This window comes from Papaver somniferum, chromosome 7 (assembly GCF_003573695.1).
Source record: "Papaver somniferum cultivar HN1 chromosome 7, ASM357369v1, whole genome shotgun sequence".
In the NCBI taxonomy this organism is placed as follows: domain Eukaryota; kingdom Viridiplantae; phylum Streptophyta; class Magnoliopsida; order Ranunculales; family Papaveraceae; genus Papaver; species Papaver somniferum.
In genome coordinates, this window is record NC_039364.1 from 77535111 (window position 1) to 77555796 (window position 20686).

At 36.3% G+C, this 20686-nt stretch overlaps 1 protein-coding gene across 1 annotated transcript; it reads left to right on the forward strand.

Annotated features, from left to right (window-relative positions):
- The first annotated feature begins 4433 nt into the window (after positions 1 to 4433).
- On the forward strand, positions 4434 to 4816 carry LOC113294797. The gene is made up of 2 exons (XM_026543174.1): positions 4434 to 4667; positions 4715 to 4816. Exons 1-2 carry the CDS (start codon positions 4434 to 4436, stop codon positions 4814 to 4816), a joined length of 336 nt encoding a protein of 111 aa, XP_026398959.1.
- Positions 4817 to 20686: the final 15870 nt, after the last annotated feature.

A 20686-nucleotide genomic window follows, 5' to 3' on the forward strand; every position in this document is an offset into this window, starting at 1 on the left:
CCCGCCACTCTTCTACGACCGCCCAATATATTTTTTGTTTCCCGATAATTATTCTATTAAATTGTATTCATTTTATCTTATTATATGTCATTTTATCCTATTTTATCTCACTTAATATTATATTATATTTTATACTTCGACTTATGTTGATGCATTGTTGTATGTGTATAGAGGTGTTTGTGAGGGTAATAAGCAAGTTCTTAAAGAAGTGGTGATGAAACAAGTTATGAAATAGAAAGCGTTCAGGAAGGCAAATGCTGAGAAAAATGTGGTGGCAACTGAGAAGATTGTTGAGGTTTGTATGAAGGAGCTGGTGTTGGTAGAAGTGGACAACTTTGATTTATATCAGACTTTGAACGATACTCAAAATTAATTGAAGTTATTAATGGATGTCAAGAAAATCATCAGTTGGAATGTTAGAGAGTTAAATGCTTTTGATAAAATGACAGCCTTGAAAGAGTTGATTCGAAATAAAAAATGTGTCTTATGCTTGGTGCATGAAACTAAAATTATGAAGATGGATAAGTGGTTGGTGAAGCAGTTGTGGTTTGATGAGGATTTTGATTGGCCGTATCTTCTATCAGTGGGAAGTAATGGGAATAGTAGAGGTTTACTTTCTATTTGGAATACAAATAAGATTATGAGGGAGGATGAAAGAACCGGTGTTAACAACATTTGAATTGGTTTCTGCTCTAAAGTGAATGAGCTAAATGTGCAGTTTGTAATGTTTATTCTCCTTGTGTTTATAATGAAAAGGCTTTTCTAAAGTGAATGGAGCTAAATGTGCAGTTTGTAATGTTTATTCACCTTGTGGTTATAATGAAACGTTTTTTTTTTTTGAATGATCTTAATGAGGTGAGGAGTTAGTGGAGTGGTCCAATTTCTTTTGTTGCAGATATGAATATTGTGAGAAGTGAAGATGAGAGAAATAAAGGAGAAGGTGACAATAGAAATAATGATTTTTTGAACAGTTTTATTCTGAACCAAGAATTGGTTGATTTGCATTTGGTGGGTGGTGTTTTCACTTGGTGTGATATGCAAAAGGATCCTCTTCTTTGCAGGTCGGACAAATTTCTTTTGAGTGTTGACTTTTGGAGTGATTTTTGATCACAAACCCATGATGTTGTGACTAAACCTAATATTACTTTAAATTTGAAAATGGTTTGTTATTGCATAAAAATTTTACAAAGAATTTTAAGTAACGGTGGGGATCTATGGATTACCAGGGTCGAGCAAGTTTTTTTTTTTTTTAAAGAAATTCCAAAACCTGAAGTATTTTCTGAAAGAGTGCAGCAGATTGGAGTTTGGAGGTGATAGACAAGAAAATGTTGAACTTACTGAAAATATTGATATGCTGGATCAAATGAATGAGACTCACGAGCTGTCTGAAGAACAATTTGAGGATATAATGATGAGTTTGTTGAAGTTGAGAAACATCATGGAAGGAAGCAAGGAAGTGGCATGCAAGAGCTAAACAATATGATTTCAGATAGGGGGACTCAAATTATTCTTATTTTCATAGGATTGCCAATGTTAGGAAGAAGAGAAACACAATAACAAAGCTTAAATTTGAAGGAGTTGTGAAAAAGAGGGGGTCTAACAACCACACCCAATATTTTTTTTTGGCAATCTGAATAGACAGACTCCAATATACTTTCAAGAGAATCAACTAGACAGTCAGACTCAATCTAGAGAAAAGTATATCAAAGAGTTTTATATCTCTATCTCTCAATTCAATCTGCAATCAACAAATAGGAATTTGCGAGCCCGATTGAATATAAGAGAAGTAACTTGAACGGTACCAAAGACCAATGTTCAAGGATCAATCAATTTCAATCAACAACCAAAGGTTGGATTTACCAATTGATCGATTCAACGCACAACCTGTGATATTTCAATTATATAACAAAATATAATACGGAAAAGAAATAACACAGACACCAGAATTTTGTTAACAAGGAAAACTGCAAATGCAGAAAAACCCCAGGACCTAGTCCATCTTTGAACACCACAATGTACTAAGCCGCTACAGACACTAGCCTACTACCAATGAACTTAAGACTGGAATGTAGTTGAACCCTAATCAATCTCACACTGATTCAAGGTACAATTGTGCTCCTTACGTCTCTGATCCCAGCAGGATACTACACACTTGATTCCCTTAGCTGATCTCACCAACCAAGAGTTGCTACGACCCAATGTCGAAGACTTGATAAATAAATCTAACTCACACAGAAAAGTCTATTGGAATAGATAAATCTGTCTCCCACAGAAATACCTACGAGTTTTGTTCCGTCTTTTGATAAATCAAGGTGAACAGGAACCGGTTGATAAACCAGACTTATATTCCCGAAGAACAACCTAGTATTATCAATCACCTCACAATAATCTTAATTGTATGGTAGCGAAACAAGATATTGTAGAATCACAAACGATGAGACGAAGATGTTTGTGACTACTTTTTATCTTGCCTATCGGAGATTAAATCTCAAGCAAATCTTAGAGAAGATAGTACTCAATACGATAGAAACAACAAGATCAGAACACGCAACTACAGAGAAAATAGTTGGGTCTGGCTTCACAATCCCAATGAAGTCTTTAACCTACAGGGTTTCAAGAAAAACCTAAGGTTAAAGGAGAATCGACTCTAGCTTATACAACTAGTATCACACAGGAGGTGTGTGGATTAGGTTTCCCAGTTACTATAGTTCTACTTTATATAGTTTTCAAATCAGGGTTTGCAATCTAAGTTACCTTGGTAACAAAGCATTCAATATTCACCGTTAGATGAAAACCTGATTAGATTCAAGCTAATATCTTTCAACCGTTAGATCGAACTTAGCTTGTTATACACAAATGAAATGTACCCTCATTTAGGTTTATGTAACCGTACCTAAACGCGTACACCATGTTGGCTCAACAGTGGTTAACCGAGGTTATCTATATGAACACTCTCATATCAACCTTATTCATCTTAACCATAACTATTTCAAATGACTCAAATGAAACTAGTTAAAGAGTTGCTCAATTTCTATATTCTCATAGAAGTATACAAGAACACAATTGAAGCAAAATCGGTTTGATTCACTCGAATCAATTCATGAACATTATAGCCACGGTTTGCAAAGAATGCATTCCTTAATATATAAATGTATTAGTTTATGAACAAACTGATTTTAGAACTTTAACTACTTAAGTATACAAACGGGTACGCATACTGAGTTTGGGTTCACCAGTACGCAACGGGTACGCATACCTTAGTACATTTCCAAAACCCAACAGAAATTCCCGGACCTATACCTTACACAAGTATACGTACTGGCATGTGTACTTGGTACACGGAATTTCACAACTACAAGTACGCTTACGGGAATACTCTAGTTCCGGTCATGGATCACATACATGCAAGAATGCATACTATGTTCATAAATCGGCATGTATGCTCTGAGAAAGCCTTCTATTTCAATCATTGAAACTTTCTTAGAGGATGACAATAGCCGTTTTCACACACTATTAGCATCAAAGCAATTTTGAAGTTATTGAAATAATCATAACGAAACATTCCAAGTCTACACCAAATGACTGTATAACACAAACCATATAAGATGTTACTCGGCGATTTTCACATGATCATCTTTTGACTTTCGTCAAGAATATAAGATGAACTTGGTTAAAGTGAAATCTTACCAACACATATTTCGAAAAATATGTAAGCGAGTTTGAGATAGCAACGCTTGCGAGTTCGACCGAGCAGTGCTCTTACAAGTTGAATGTTTTGATTATGAAGGAATTAAGGTAGAAATAAGATTTTGAAGCTCTTTTTTCTGAAAAGAATGAGGTTTTATTTTCTTTGGATAATTTCTATTTTCCTAGTATTGCAGATGGAGAGGGAGTTTACTAGAAAATGAAGTGTATGAAGTTGTGAACCATTTTGGTTCTAATTAAACTCCATGACCCGATGGGTTCTCGATGGAGTTTTACAATTTTTGTTGGCCTATTATCAAGTCAAATTTCATGAAGTTGATGGATGAATCCTTTAGGTTTGGCTCTTGGAACTGGAGGTTAAAATGCTCTTTTATTGCTTTAATCCCTAAAAAAGAAGATTCTCGTACTCTTAAGGATTATAGGCTTTTGAGTCTACTTGGAAGTCCATATAAAATATTATTTAAGGTGTTAGCTTATAAATTGAAGACAGATATGCATAAGTTGGTGTCAGATTTTCAAAGAGCATTTATTAAAGAAAAATAAATTTTAGATTGTGTTCTAATTGCTGGAGAGTGCGTGGATAATTGATTGAAGGCTAAAAATCCAGGGATTCTTTGTGAGATAGACATGGAGAAAGCTATTGATAATGTGAGTTCATCGTTGAGAATATTGTAGAAGCATGGATTTCATGGATGAAGTGGTGTATTTCTACTTCTCATATTTCAGTTATGGTGAATGTGAGTTCTACAAAGAAGTTTAAGACTTCTGAGAGCTTAAGACAAGGAGATTCTCTTTCTCCTTTTCAATTCTTGCTGGTAATGAAGATTTTGTCAAAGCTTGTTGATGATGCAGTTATGAATAAAAAAATCAATGGCTTTCAGGTGGTAGAGGATGGAATAATGATTTCACATTTGCAATTTGCAGATGAAATTTTTCTTTTTGTGGATGCTAGAGAGAAAGAAGTTAGAAGCCTGTTGCTTATCTTTTGAGATTTTTGACATGAATGAAGATTAATTTGGAGAAGAGTACAATGATTAGTGTTGGGAAAGATGAAGTTGTTGATACTCTGGCAATGAAGTTGGGTTGCAAGGTGGAAGAATTACCATTTTAGTATTTAGGCTTGCACAGTGGTGCTACTGCAAGATGTTCTACAATCTGGGAGGAGGTCATTAAAAGGATGAAATTGAAATTAGCCTTTTGGAATAAGCGTTAGAGCATATCTCGGTTGAACTCTCCAAGCATTGGTATGTCAAGTTTGGTTGTCATATTTTAGTATCAAAACTCATCTAGAGTCCCTTGATTAAATACTAGAGTCAACTTCGTTTAGGTTAGACTAGAAAGTCTAGGAATGTTGAGACATACAAGTATTAATCGGAAGACCTGAAGAATTTGAAGAAGTGACGAACTACAATGACAACATCATCCTTCCTCTTGAGGTTAGTAATACTGACTTGAACTTGTTTTATTCCTAACGTATCTTTCTAGTCGTACATATTGAAAACTATTGGTAAAAAAGCGGGGGTATAACAACCACACCCAATAATTCGTTCGACAATTTGTATGGACTATGTCCAATATAATTCCAAGAGCACCAACTTAAAAGCGAGCTCAACCAAGAGTTATATCAAAGTGTTTTATCTCAATTTCTCAACACAATCTGCAATCGAACAAATAGAAATCTGTGAGCCTGATTGATATAAGAAATAACTTGGACGGTACCAAAGACCAATCTCCAAGTGCCAATCAATTTCTATCTGACAATCAAGGTCATCAATTGATTGAACTACGCACAACCTATGATATTTCAATTATATAAACAAATATAATGCGGAAAAGAAATAACACAGACACCAAAAATTTTGTTAACGAGGAAACCGCAAAGGCAGAAAACCCCGGGACCTAGTCCATATTTGAACACCACACTGTATTAAGCCGCTACATACACTAGTCTACTACAAGTTAACTTCAGTCTGGAATGTAGTTGATCCCTAACCAAGTCTCACACTGATTAAGGTGCAGTCGCGTTCCTTACGCCTCTAGAACCACGCCGGATTCTGCGCACTTGATTACTTTAGATGATCTCACCCAAAACTAAGAGTTGCTATGACCCAAAGTCGAAGACTTATAAACAAATCTGTCTCCCAAAGATAAGTCTATTCTCATAGATTAATCCGTCTCCCACAGAAGTACTTATGAAGTTTTGTTCTGTCTTTTTATAAATCAAGGTGAACATGAACCAATTGATAATCTGGTCTTATACTCCCGAAGAGCAACCTAAAAATATCAATCACCTCACAATAACTTAACTATATGGTGGTAGAAGAAGTTATCGCGGAACCACAAAGTCTGAGACGAAGAACTTTGTGATTACTTTTTATATCTTACCTATCAGAGATAAATCTCGAGCAAATCTTAGAGAAGATAGTACTCAACACGATAGAACAAGTAAGATCAGAATACACAACTACAGATAAAATAGTTGGACCTGGCTTCAAAATCCCAAATGAAGTCTTCAAGTCGTTAACCTAATACGGTTTTGGAAAAACCTAGCTACGTTAAAGGAAAATCGAATCTAGTACGCAACTAGGACACATGAAAGTGTCGAGATTAGGTTTTCCAGTTGCTAGAATTCTCCCTTATATAGTCTTTGAAATCAGGGTTAGCTTATGGTCAAAGCTAAGATAGCTTAGTGAAAAAGCGGGGGTCTAACAACACCACCCAATATTTCGCTTAGCAATCTGTATGGACAAAATCCAATATACTTTTCATGAGAATCAACTAGACAGTTAGACTCAATCAATAAAAAGATATATCAAGGAGTTTATATCTCAATCTCTCGATTTGATCTTTACTCAAGCAAATGGAAATCTGCGAGTCTTTATCAAAGAGAGATAACTTGGACAGTACCAAAGACCAATGTCCAAGGATCAATCAATATCAATCAACAACCAAAGGTTTGATTTCCAATCGATGATCTTTAACGCACAACCTGTATTATTTCAATTATATAAAATATAATGCGGAAAATAAATAACACAAACACCATAAGTTTTGTTAACGAGGAAACCGCAAATGCAGAAAAACTCCGGGACCTAGTCCAGATTGAATACACACTGTATTAAGCCGCTACAGACACTAGCCTACTCCAACCTAACTTCAGACTGGACTATATTTGAACCCCAATCAGTCTCCCACCGATCCAAGGTACAGTTGTACTCCTACGCCTCTGATCCCAGCAGGATACCGCGCACTTGATTCCCTTAGCTGATCTCACCCACAACTAAGACTTGCTGCAACCCAAAATCGCAGACTTGATAATAAACAAATCTGTCTCACACAGAAAAGTCTATCAAAGGATAAATCTGTCTCCCACGGAAAAACCCTAGGTTTTTCTTCCGTCTTAAGATATAAAATCAAGGTGAACATGAACTAATTGATAATCCGGTCTTATATTCCCGAAGAACAACCTAGATTAATCAATCACCTCTCAACAATCCTTCTTGACTACACAAGCGGTTTGTCGAGGAATCACAAACAGTGAGACGAAGATGTTTGTGACTTCTTTATCTTGCCTATCGGAGAACTCTCACAATCTCAAGCCAATCAAAGATTGTACTCGTACGATATAAGATGCAAGATCAGATCACACAACTACGATAAAAGTAGTATCGGTCTGGCTTCACAATCCCTAAGTCGTTAACCTGGTTTTAGAGAAGAAAACCAAAGGTTAAAGGAGAATCAACACTAGCGAGCGCACTAGTATCACACAGACGTGTGGGGATTAGTTTTTCCCAACGCTAGATGTCTCCTGTAGTCTTCAAATCAGGGTTTTGCCTTAGTTACAAAGCAATCCGTATTCACCGTTAGATGAAAACCGGATTTAGATTCAAGCTAATATTTCTCAACCGTTAGATCGAAAACTTATCTTGTCACACACACTTGGGTAGACGTTTACTGGGTTTGTGAAAACCATGCCCAAACGTATACGTGTATGTTGGTTCAACATAGTAACCCAAAAGGTTAACCATATGAGTATTTCATATTAACCTAGTTCTTCTTCACCATAACTAGTTCAATTGACTCAAATGAACTAGTTAGAGAGTTGTTCAATTGCTATGAGATCTTATGTAACTACACAAGACACAATTGAAACAAAGATGATTCGATTCGATAAATCGGCTCATGAACTTTATAGCCACGGTTTGCATAAAGCATTCCTTAGTAATTTTAAGTTTCATGTTCAGAGCACATCTTTAGATCATAACCACTTAAGCTCACAAACAAGTTCGCGGACTTAAGGCAACCGACAGAGTTTTCCAAACTCAGCAGAAAATCTCGGCAAAGAGACTTCCGCCAGTTCGCAGACTAGGTTCGCGGACTGAGTTCACGGTCTAAACACGCAAACGAGTTTTTTGGAAAATCCCAACAGAAATTCTCGGTAAGAGAACTTCCGTCAGTTCGCGGAATGAGTTCGCGGACTGGGTTCTCGGACTTGGCAAAGCCAATTCCTCCGGTTTCTCTCAATCAACAAAGTTCGAAAACTTCGGATTAAGGAATACATGGTTATGTAATCTAAACTCTCATTCCAATCATTGAGACATTCTCAGATGACGTTATATAGCCGTTATTCACAGACCGTTTCACGTCAGAGCAATTCTCAAAGTAATTGAAACTTTTCATGACTTTCGTTACTAGGTGAAGATAAACTTGATCAAAGCGAAACGCTTTACCAACAAACGATTTCGAGAAAAAGATAAGTAGCGAATACTCAACTCGAAATGTCAAATGTGTATGATCCAGTCTATATAGCATACGACTTTTTGTCTCATAAGAAGTAGGAGATAGAATAGATACACTTTTGAGTGATAGATAAGTTCAAGTCTCCACATACCTTTTGTTGATGAAGTTCCACGATTCCTTGAGTAGATCTTCGTCGTTGTATGATGAATCGCCATGAAATCCTTGAGATCAACTACACTCTTCTATCCTAATCCGAGACTTAGCTATAATAGACTATAAATCAAGACTCATAGTTTTGATCACTAACATTGACAAACATGCTTAATATAGCAACGCATGCGAGGTTGATCGAGCTATGCTCTAACAATCTCCCCCTTTGTAAATTTAAGTGACAAAACTATTAATACATATGGAATACAAAAAATATAAACTTTAGTGGCTCCTATTCTATAGTCTAATCCTCAACGTTCCTTGAAATCTTCGTCCTTCCAAGTATTCCAATGATCCCAAAGGTTGTAAGTTTAGAACCACCGTTGTTGAAGATCCGTAGCTATAACAATGAGAGAAATCGAGATTCTCGATCATTATTATACAGTGTCATAGTATCATTATGTAACATCAAAGTCCAATTGCATCACGACTTTAACAACAATACTATGGTGATATGTATCACTCCCCGTTAGTCAATACTCCATCTCGATCATGGAAACCACTCCCCCTTACACAATGATCCGAAAACCATATGTATTTGTAGTGTGACTACATTATTTTTTTCCCTTTTTGTCGACAAAATTGGCAAAGGTAAAAGAACGGCATCATAATGAAATTTCCACAAGAGACATTTCATAGACTAAAAGAAAAAAATACATACCAACTTATATTAGATGCAATCATAAAGCCGAAGCTAAATGCATTCATCAAGGAATTTTAAGATACAAGATAACCCCTATAAAATTCCACAGCCGCACACCCAGCAAGATATTACCATTAAGCACAAGTTCAAAAGAACTCTCCACCATTTGATGTCATTCCCGAAAGAACAACAAGAGCGACCTTAATTTCGAAAGAAAAGAAGGATTTTTTAATTGGACACCAAAAACCATGGAAATGATTTTCTATATCCAAAACTCAACCAAATTAATCACAAGTAAACCCATGATTAATTTAATCGGAATACGCAACTAAATCAAACCACAAGAAAACTCACGGAGCTACGACTAAGATAACTAAATCAAGCACAATCAATTTAATTGATTGTGCTCAACATAAGAAAACTCACGGAGCTACGACTAAGATAACCACACGGAGATGACTATCTTAATCGTTCAAATACTCAACATAAGGAAAACCTTACGGAATATACGACTACATCAACCAATAGAACATGATTAGTATAAACGTTCATATACTCAACACAAGAACTTCTGGAATATATGAAAAACTCAACTAGATTAATTACAAGAGAACCTATAATTAATCTAATTGGAATACACAACCAAACTAATCACCGAAGCAATCAATTTAATTTTCAAATGATTTTGCTCGACAAAAGAAGACTTTCGGAGCAAATAATTAAATAACCAATCAAGATGATTAATTTAGTTCAAGAATGCTCAACATATAGCATCTCATGGAACAACCAACAAGGCCAATATTAATCGACATAGTTGTAAGGTGCTCAACATAAGATACACAATGGAGCCTTCACGGTAAAACATAAAAAAATGGATCAATGAAGATCAATACCGTGGATAACATACAAGGATCTATTCTATTTTCCATCACTATTTGCATAACGACATAATAGACTTTATCCTTGTCAAACAAAAGATTTCATCATATTTTCCATCAAATAAATGACTGCATAGGCATAACTTTTGTAATTGTCAAAAGTCCATTCGTCCTTTCATCAATACGGATATCAATTTATGAACGACTTTACTTTTGACACAATATGGGACCTTCAAGTTCACGGACGCAAACAATACATATCCCATAAAAATGTTGCAATACTTCAAAACAGATTAATACTGCAATCATATCATCCTCCAAATATGTTTAGAATTTAAAACCAATAAACCTAAAAAATAACATAAGAAGATGAAAACAAAAATAGCTATGTGTAGTCACAATCTTCGCTATTAAAGCTCTAGTTATTCTTCCAACTAATCCAAAAAGAAGACATAGTAGGCATAAAATTAAAAGCATTACTCATCATCTTCGTCATCGGACAATTTCCAGGATGCTTGAATTGAATCCAACTTTTCCTTGAGCTCGGGACACTTGGTTCCAATCAACGACACTTGCTTCTTTAAGAACTTCACTCTTGCATTAACCTTACACATACCCTTTGTAAATTTTCTGAATAAGCCTCAAGGTGGTAGGGTCTTCAACATCAAGAGGAGTACCTTTTTGTCGCTTTCGAACAGTTTTTCTTATACGCCGGAAGGTACACGGACGGACAAGTTTAGGAACTCCAAGAGAATTTCCAATAAAATCGAGTCAACGATCCCGGTAAATCCGGCTAATCAAACAAGGGTAGCCCAACATCTTGATGTGAGAAGTCATCGTCATCATTTGAAAGATGATAAAACCACAAATATCAAGTTTTGTCTTACCGGATACAAGGAAGTAGACCAATTCCGCAAACTCATAACTCCACCATGAATTCTCAATCGTGGAGGGACAAAGTTTAGAGATGCTAAGTTTTCCAAACGCTACTAAAGCAACACTAAGATCATTAGTCGGGAACTTTCCTTGACTCCAAACAACCTTCTTTCCACAAAGTCTTATAGAGATATCATCATACAATGGACGTTCATCACTTGGTCTAGGTAGTCGTACGTCACCCAACGGTATTTCGGTAATCCTTGAAATTAGTTATCTCTCAACAAGAAACTTTTTCCTACCAATCATGGATTTGAATTCCATCTTATCATAATCAACATCATGAATATTGGCATAGAAAACCCTTGTAAGAGAATCAAATCCTTGACCAAGACCATCAAAGATATTTCCAAGCTTGAATTTTGAAAAACATACCAAATCCTCTTCATGCCCACTAGAAAAATCCAACTTCTTTTCTAGAATAAAACCTTTTGAAGCAATCTTATCAAATATTCTAGAACAAGAATCATTCACGAACCTAATTCTAATAGAGTCTTGATCATGAGGAGGATTCAAGCTAGAGGATTTTGAGCTTTTAGAACTCCTTTTTGTGTTTCTAGTATTCATCATGGAACTAGAACTAAGCAAGGATCAAGAGAGAAATACTTACTTGGATTGAATACCCTTTCTCTCAATTTATCCAAAGAAGCTTTAATGGAGGCAAAACACAAAACCCTAGAAGTTCACGTACGCGGACGGGAAGAAGAGGGAGGAGAAAGTTCGCGGACCACATACACACATATATCCCTCATTCATGGGCTTGGACCGAACACGAACCGTGATCCACATAAGACTTATGGGATTTTCTTAGCCATTAGAACACTAAAGGTTATGTAACCCGTGGCAACATAAACAACGGATGCAGTAGAAAGCACATCTGTACACAACACAATCTATTTCTTGCCCCTCTACAAGATATATACAAAGGGGAAGTGCCAGTCTCGTTACCAAGAGGCAGAATGTGCAGAGATATTCTCATGCGAAATTTCCGGTTGATATGTGTGAATAGTCACTGTGGTATAATCAAAATAATGATGATAGTCAGGACAGTTAGAGCTTTCTTTCCTTCGTTTGTTCTGGCCTGAAGAAGGATACCTTCGATTTCTGGGTTGTTCAGTATTAACAGATTTAACACATACAGAACCCTTTTCGGAATGATTCTTAGACTTAACAGATTTAAGTTTTTCTAAAAATTTAAAAACGCCTTCGAACGTTTCGAACAGATCTTTATCAATTGATCCATATCGAAAGTATTCCTCAAAAAGATCAAGAGTTAATCTAGTGAGTTTCCATATCCTTGAACGTATTGAGCGTTTTCTCAGTCTTTCCTTCTTTTTATTTTTTCCTTCTGATTGATTCTTAACATCTAAAACTTCCCTTTTAGATGAAGAAGAATTATCATGAAAATCCAAAGGTTTTCTCCTTAATAATCTCTCAACAATCTTTAAGAAAATCTGGCATGCGTTACAGATGCCAGGAGCAAGTTTTCCAAAGAAATTTCCCAGAGGGAAATTTATAAGGAACGAACAAAGATAAACTTATTAGGTTTAAAGTGTTTGCCTGCTCTGATACCAATTGAAAAAGCGGGGGTCTAACAACACCACCCAATATTTTGCTTAGCAATCTGTATGGACAAACTGCAATATACTTTTTATGAGAATCAACTAGACAGTTAGACTCAATCAATAAAAAGATATATCAAGGAGTTTATATCTCAATCTCTCGATTTGATCTTTACTCAAGAAAATGGAAATCTGCGAGTCTTTATCAAAGAGAGACAACTTGGACAGTACCAAAGATCAATATCCAAGGATCAATCAATATCAATCAACAACCAAAGGTTGGATTTCCAATCGATGATCTTTAACGCACAACCTGTATTATTTCAATTATATAAAATATAATAGGGAAAAGAAATAACACAAACACCAGAAGTTTTGTTAACGAGGAAACCACAAATGCAGAAAAACCCTGGGACCTAGTCCATATTAAATACACACTGTATTAAGTCGCTACAGACACTAGCCTACTCCAAGATAACTTCAGACTGGACTATAGTTGAACCCCAATCATTCTCCCACCAATCCAAGGTACAATTGTACTCCTACGCCTCTGATCCCAGCAGGATACTGCGCACTTGATTCCCTTAGCTGATCTCACCCACAACTAAGAGTTGCTGCAACCCAAAATCGCAGGCTTGATAATAAACAAATCTGTCTCACACAGAAAAGTCTATCAAAGGATAAATTTGTCTCCCACAGAAAAACCCTAGGTTTTTGTTCCTTCTTAAGATATAAAATCAAGGTGAACAGGAACTAATTGATAATCCAGTCTTATATTTCCGAAGAACAGCCTAGATTAATCAATCACCTCTCAACAATCCTTCTTGACCACACAAGCGGTTTGTCGAGGAATCACAAACAGTGAGACGAAGATGTTTGTGACTTATTTATATTGCCTATCGGATAATTATCACGATCTCAAGCCAATCAAAGATTGTACTCGTACGATAGAAGATGCAAGATCAAATCACACAACTACGATAAAAGTAGTATCGGTCTGGATTCACAATACCAATGAAGTCTTAAGTCGTTAACCTGGTTTTAGAGAAGAAAACCAAAGGTTAAAGGAGAATCGACTCTAGCGAGCACACTAGTATCACACAGACGTGTGGGGATTAGATTTTCCCAATGCTAGATGTCTCCTATATATAGTCTTCAAATCAGGGTTTTTCCTTAGTTACAAAGCAATCCATATTCACCGTTAGATGAAAACCTGATTTAGATTCAAGCTAATATTTCTCAACTGTTAGATCGAAAACTTAGCTTCACACACACTTGGGTAGACGTTTACTGGGTTTGTGAAAACCATGCCCAAACGTGTACGTGTATGTTGGTTCAACATAGTAACCCAAAAGGTTAACCATATGAGCATTTCATATTAACCTTGTTATTCTTCACCATAACTAGTTCAATTGACTCAAATGAACTAGTTAGAGAGTTGTTCAATTGTTATGAGATCTTATGTAACTAAACAAGACACAATTGAAACAAAGATGATTCGATTCGATTGAATCGGCTCATGAACTTTATAACCACGGTTTGCATAAAGCATTCCTTAGTAATTTAAGTTTCATGTTCAGAGCACATCTTTAGATCATAACCTCTTATGCTCACAAACAAGTTTGCGGACTTAAGACAACCGGTTGAGTTTTCCAAACTCAGCAGAAAATCTCGGCAAAGAGATTTTCGCCAGTTCGCGGACTTACACGCAAACGAGTTTTTGGAAAATCCCAGCAGAAATTATCGGTACAAGAACTTCCGTCAGTTCGCGGACTGAGTTCACGGACTGGGTTCGCGGACTTGGCAAAGCCAATTCCTACGGTTTCTCTCAATCAACAAAGTTCGAAAACTTCGGATTAAGGAATACATGGTTATGTAATCTAAACTCTCATTTCAATCATTGAGACATTCTCAGATGACGTTATATAGCGTTATTCACAGACCTTTTTGCGTCAGAGCAGTTCTCAAAGTAATTGAAACTTTTCATGACTTTCGTCACTAGGTGAAAATAAACTTGATCAAAGCGAAACGCTTTACCAACATATGATTTCGAGATATAGATAGGCGAGATATACTCGGCTCGAAATATCAAATGTGTATGACCCAGTCTATATAGCATACGACTTTTGTCTCATAAGAAGTAGGAGATAGAAGAGATAGACTTTTGAGTGATAGATAAGTTCAAGTCTCCACATACCTTTTTGTTGATGAAGTTCCACGGTTCCTTGAGTAGATCTTCGTCGTTGTATGATGAATCGCCATGAAGTCCTTGAGCTCAACTACACTTTTCTATCCTAGTCCAAGACTTAGCTATGTAGGCTAGAAATCAAGACTCATAGTTTTGATAACTAACATTGAAAAACATGCTTGAGATAGCAACGCATGCGAGGTCGACCGAGCTATGCTCTAACAATCTCCCCCTTTGTCAATTTTAGTGACAAAACTATTAATACTTATGGAATACAAAAAATATAAACTTTAGTGGATCCTATTCCATAGTCTAATCTTCAACGTTCCCTGAAATCTTCGTCCTTCCAAGTACTCCAATGATCCCAAAGGTTGTAAGTTTAGCATCACTGTTGTTAAAGATCTGTAGCTATAATAATGAGAGAAATCGAGATTCTCGATCATTATTATACAGTGTCATAGTATTATTATGTAACATCAAATTCCAATTGTATCACGACTTTAACAATAATACTATGGTGATATGTATCACTCCCCCTTAGTCAATACTCCATCTCGATCATGGAAACCACTCCCCCTTACACAATGATCCAAAAACCATATGTATTCGTAGTGTGAACTACAATATTTCCCCCCCTTTTTGTCAATAAAATTGGCAAAGGTACAAGAACGGGATCATAATGAAATTTCCACAAGATACATTTCATAGACCAAAAGAATAATACATACCAACTTAATTTAGATGCAATCATAAAGCCGAAGCTAAATGCATTCATCAAGGAGTTTTAAGATACAAGATAACCCCTATAGAATTCCACAGCCTCATACCCCGCAAGATATTACCATTAAGCACAAGTTCAAAAGAACTCTCCCCCATTTGATGTCATTCCCGAAAGAACAAAAAGAGCGACCTTAATTTCGAAAGAAAAGAAGGATTTTTAAATTGGACACCAAAAAACCATAGAAATGATTTTCTATATCCAAAATTCAACCAAATTAATCACAAGAAAACCCATGATTAATTTAATTGGAATACGCAACTAAATCAAACCACAAAAGTGATCAATTTAATTGAAGGTGCTCAACATAAGTAAACTTACAGAGCTACGACTAAGGTAATCATACGGAGACGACTAACTTAATCGTTCACATACTCAACATAAGGAAAAACCTTACGGAATATACGACTGCATCAACCAATAGAACATGATTAGTATATCCGTTCATATACTCAACACAAGAACTTGTGGAATATATGAAAACTCAACTAGACTAATTACAAGAGAACTTATAATTAATCTAATTGGAATAAAACAACCAAACTAATCACAAAGTAATCAATTTAATTGTCAAAGATTTGCTCGACAAAAGAAGACTTTCGGAGCAAATAACTAAATAACCAACCAAGATGATTAATTTAGTTCATAATGCTCAACATATAGCATTATGGAACAACCAACAAAGCCAATAAAATTCGACTTAGTTGTATCGTGCTCAACATAAGACACAATGGAGCCTTCACGGTAAAACATAACAAAATGGATCAATGAAGATCAATACCGTGGATAACATACAAGGATCTATTCTATTTTCCATCATAACGACATAATAGACTTTATCCTTGTCAAACAAAAGATTTTATCCTATTTTCCATCAAAATGACTGCATAGGCATAACTTTTGTAATTGTCAAAAGTCCATTCGTCCTTTCATAATACGAATACCAATTCATGAACGACTTTACTTTTGACACATATGGGACCTTCAAGTTCACGGACGCAAACAATACATATCCCATAATCAAATTGCAATATCACAAAATCATAACGATAATACTGCAATAACATCATCCTCCAAATATTTTTAGAATTTAAAAACCAATAAACCTAAAAAATAACATAAGAAGATGAAAACAAAATAGCTATGTGTAGTCACAATCATCGCTATTCAAAGCACTAGTTATTCTTCCAACTCCAAAAAGAAGAATACTAGGCAACAATTCCTTTGAGAAATTCTTTATCATTCCCGAACTCCTTGTTATCGACAACCATCGGGACATAAGGTTCACGGAGATAAGTGTCAATACCCACGAACTGTCTTGGCTGAAGAGGTCGAATTAGGGTCCTCTGAATTTCCAAAGATTTAGACACGAACGTCTTTATTTCATAAATCTCTTCTTATTTCCTTTAACTCATCAAGAACATCGGAAAACTTCTGAGAGTTAGAAGGAACAGCCCTGGGTTTTCTTGTATTCCTTCTTTTTCTTTTCAGGGACTTAGAGACAGGAGATTTTTCTTTTTCCTTGATTGAAGACTTAACAATCATGTTGACATCCTTTCCATCTGACGACGTAGTGCTTTGAGAAAAGTTATAAACAACTGGATTTGTGTGATTGAATCACTTAACTCAACAAGCAGTCTTATATAGGATGTCAAGAGGAAAAATGAATGTAGGGTTCGAAACCTATTGACAGGTTCGTATACGCCCAACTCTAAAACCCTATAAAGAGTAGAATTGTCGATAATAACCCTTTCTTTTATTTGATAGACAAAAAATAACAAAACTAAGAAAAGAAGGAAAAACTCTTCTGAAGCCTGGATCATCACTCAATCTTGTCTCTTTTCGAACAGGCACATGAGACAAGATTTTCCCAACAACACAATCAAGTTGTGTTGCGATGAACAACGATTTGTCCATCTTTTTCCTCATGGGAGGAATCCTCTGATCTTTGTCTATCAAAACGATTTGACCATATTTTCTTTTCAAATGGTCTTATTCTATCCTTGGAAACCAACTTCTTAGACGAAGATAAGATCCTACATACCTCGGCGGTCTTCTGAGAAAGTTTCAGCTTCCTTGCTTATCGATCTGCTCTTCGTTGAGGTTTGCTGGCGTGCCTTATTTGGTGCTTGTATTTGTAACACCTTGATAGTTTGTGTCCCTTCATCGAACAAAATGAGCACGTCAAACTTGGATAGTATTCAGGCATCTGAGATGTGCAAGCAGACAGACATACAGTTGATCCTGAAACATCACTGACAGGGTTTCCAGTTATCGGATTCAAAGAATCTTCCAGCTTGATTGGGTTTCCCTCTTCTCCGAACCCATTGAGGTTGATATATGTATTGCTACAAGTATCAAAATCGATGTTTTCACAAATAAGCCCTACACTTGATTTCATATCTTCATCGGAATCATAGGTTTCAGACATTTCATCAAGTGTTACAGCTAGACCTTTGTTCCCAGTGTATTTTCTACGATTTGGGCATTCGTTAGCAAAATGGCCAAAACCCTTACACTTAAAGAACTGAGGCATGTCCTCGTCATCAGCGTCGTCAGTATCCCTGTTTTTAGGAGGTACGCGACCGTGAGGTTTGTCTGATGACTTAGGTTTGTCTCTTGAAACCCGTTTACTTCTCTTCAACAGAAGATCCCTAAACTGTCTTGTGATCAAGGAAACTGATTTGTCAAGATCTTCATCCGAAAAATCATCCTCAGACTGATCATCCTCAGAGACATGAACACTCTTACCTTTGACCAGTAATTTAGTTTTCTTCTGTGCTTTGAAGGCAACATCCTTACCGACTTTGGATGTATGCTCATGGTCAAAGATCTTAAGCTTTCCAACCAAGGTGTTTCTGGAAAGATTATCGAGGTTATTCCCCTCAACGATGGCATGCTTCTTAGACTCGTATCTAGATTGCAGATATCTGAGAATTTTCATCACAATGTCCTTTTCAGGAATAGTCTTACCCAATGCAAAAGATGCATTAACAATTTCAGACACTTTGTGATTAAACTCATCAAATGTTTCTTCATCTGCCATACGAAGGTTCTCCCAATCGGAATTAAGGTTTTGAAGCCTAACATCCTTTTCACTGGAGTTTCCTTCAAATATGGTTTCTAAGATATCCCAAGCATCTTTAGATCTAGTGCAGTTTGTCACATGATGCTGAAGATTTGGGGTAATTGCATGTATGATAGCATTCAAACCATCGGAATTCTGCTTTGCAATAGTTATCTCAACAACGGTGTATTCACCAATAGGTTTGGGAACATTTACATCACTGACTGCCACAACGGGAGCATCATAGCCATTAACCACATATACCCATGATTGAAAATCACGCGATTGAAGAAAAGATCGCATAACAATTTTCCACTATAAGTAATTGGAGCCATCGAAGACTGGTGGTACGTTAATAGAGATAGCACCTCTGTCCATAGAGTCAGATCGCTACAAACACGAACTTGTTAGGTCTTAAACGTGTTTGCCTGCTCTGATACCAATTGAAAAAGCGGGGGTCTAACAACACCACCTAATATTTCGCGTAGCAATCTGTATGGACTAACTCCGAAATACTTTTCTAGAGAATAAACTAGACAGTCAGACTCAATCTAGATAAAAGTATCTCAAGGAGTTAATATCTCTCTCTTGATTTGATTTTTACTCAAGCTAAAATCAATAGCGAGTCTTTATCAAATACAAGGAATAACTAGGACGGTACCAAAGACCAATGTCCAAGGATCAATCAATATCAATCAATAACCAAAGGTTGAATTTCCAATTGATGATCACGAACGCACAACCTGTATTATTTCAATTATATAAAATATAATGCGGAAAAGAAATAACACAGACACCAGAAGTTTTGTTAACGAGGAAACCGCAAATGCAGAAAAACCTCGGGACCTAGTCCAGATTGAATATACACTGTATTAAGCCGCTACAGACACTAGCCTACTCCAAGCTAACTTCGGACTGGACTATAGTTGAACCCTAATCAGTTTCCCACCGATCCAAGGTACAGTTGTACTCCTACACCTCTGATCCCAGGAGGATACTGCGCACTTGATTCCCTTAGCTGATCTCACCCACAACCAAGAGTTGCTGCAACCCAAAATCGCAGACTTGATAATAAACAAATCTGTCTCACATAGAAAAGTCTATCAAAGGATAAATCTGTCTCCCACAGATAAACCCTAGGTTTTGTTCCGTCTTAAGATATGGAATCAAGGTTGATAATTCGGCCTTATATTCCCGAAAAACAGCCTAGATTAATCAATCACCTCTCTACAATCCTTCATGACTACACAGGCGGTTTGTCGAGGAATCACAAACAGTGAGACGAAGATGTTTGTGACTTATTTATCTTGCCTATCGGAGAACTCTCACGATCTCAAGACAATCAAAGATTGTACTCGTACGATAGAAGATGCAAGATCAGATCACACAACTACGATAAAAGTAGTATCGGTCTGGATTCACAATCCCAATGAAGTCTTTAAGTCGTTAACCTGGTTTTAGAGAAGAAAACCAAAGGTTAAAGAATAATCGACTCTAGCGAGCGCACTAGTATCACACAGACGTGTATGGATTAGTTTTGCACAATGCTAGATGTCTCCTTTATATAGCTTTCAAATCAGGGTTTTGCCTTAGTTACAAAGCAATCCATATTTACCGTTAGATGAAAACCCGATTTAGATTCAAGCTAATATTTCTCAACTGTTAGATCGAAAACTTAGCTTGTCACACACACTTGGGTAGACGTTTACTGGGTTTGTAAAAACCATGCCCAAACGTGTACGTGTATGTTGGTTCAACATAGTAACCCAAAAGGTTAACCATATGAGCATTTCATATTAACCTTGTTCTTCTTCACCATAACTAGTTCAATTGACTCAAATGAACTAGTTAGAGAGTTGTTCAATTGCTATGAGATCTTATGTAACTACACAAGACACAATTGAAACAAAGATGATTCGATGGAATCGGCTCATGAACTTTATAGCCACGGTTTGCATAAAGCATTCCTTAGTAATTTA

What these genes read in the sequence shown, in the direction of transcription:
- LOC113294797 (XM_026543174.1), top strand. Translation starts at nt 4,434, where the DNA reads ATGGTGAATGTGAGTTCTACAAAGAAGTTTAAGACTTCTGAGAGCTTA. An exon ending in TGGATGCTAGAGAGAAAGAA is followed by an intron (nt 4,668 to 4,714) that starts GTTAGAAGCCTG and finishes ACATGAATGAAG; the next exon opens with ATTAATTTGGAGAAGAGTAC.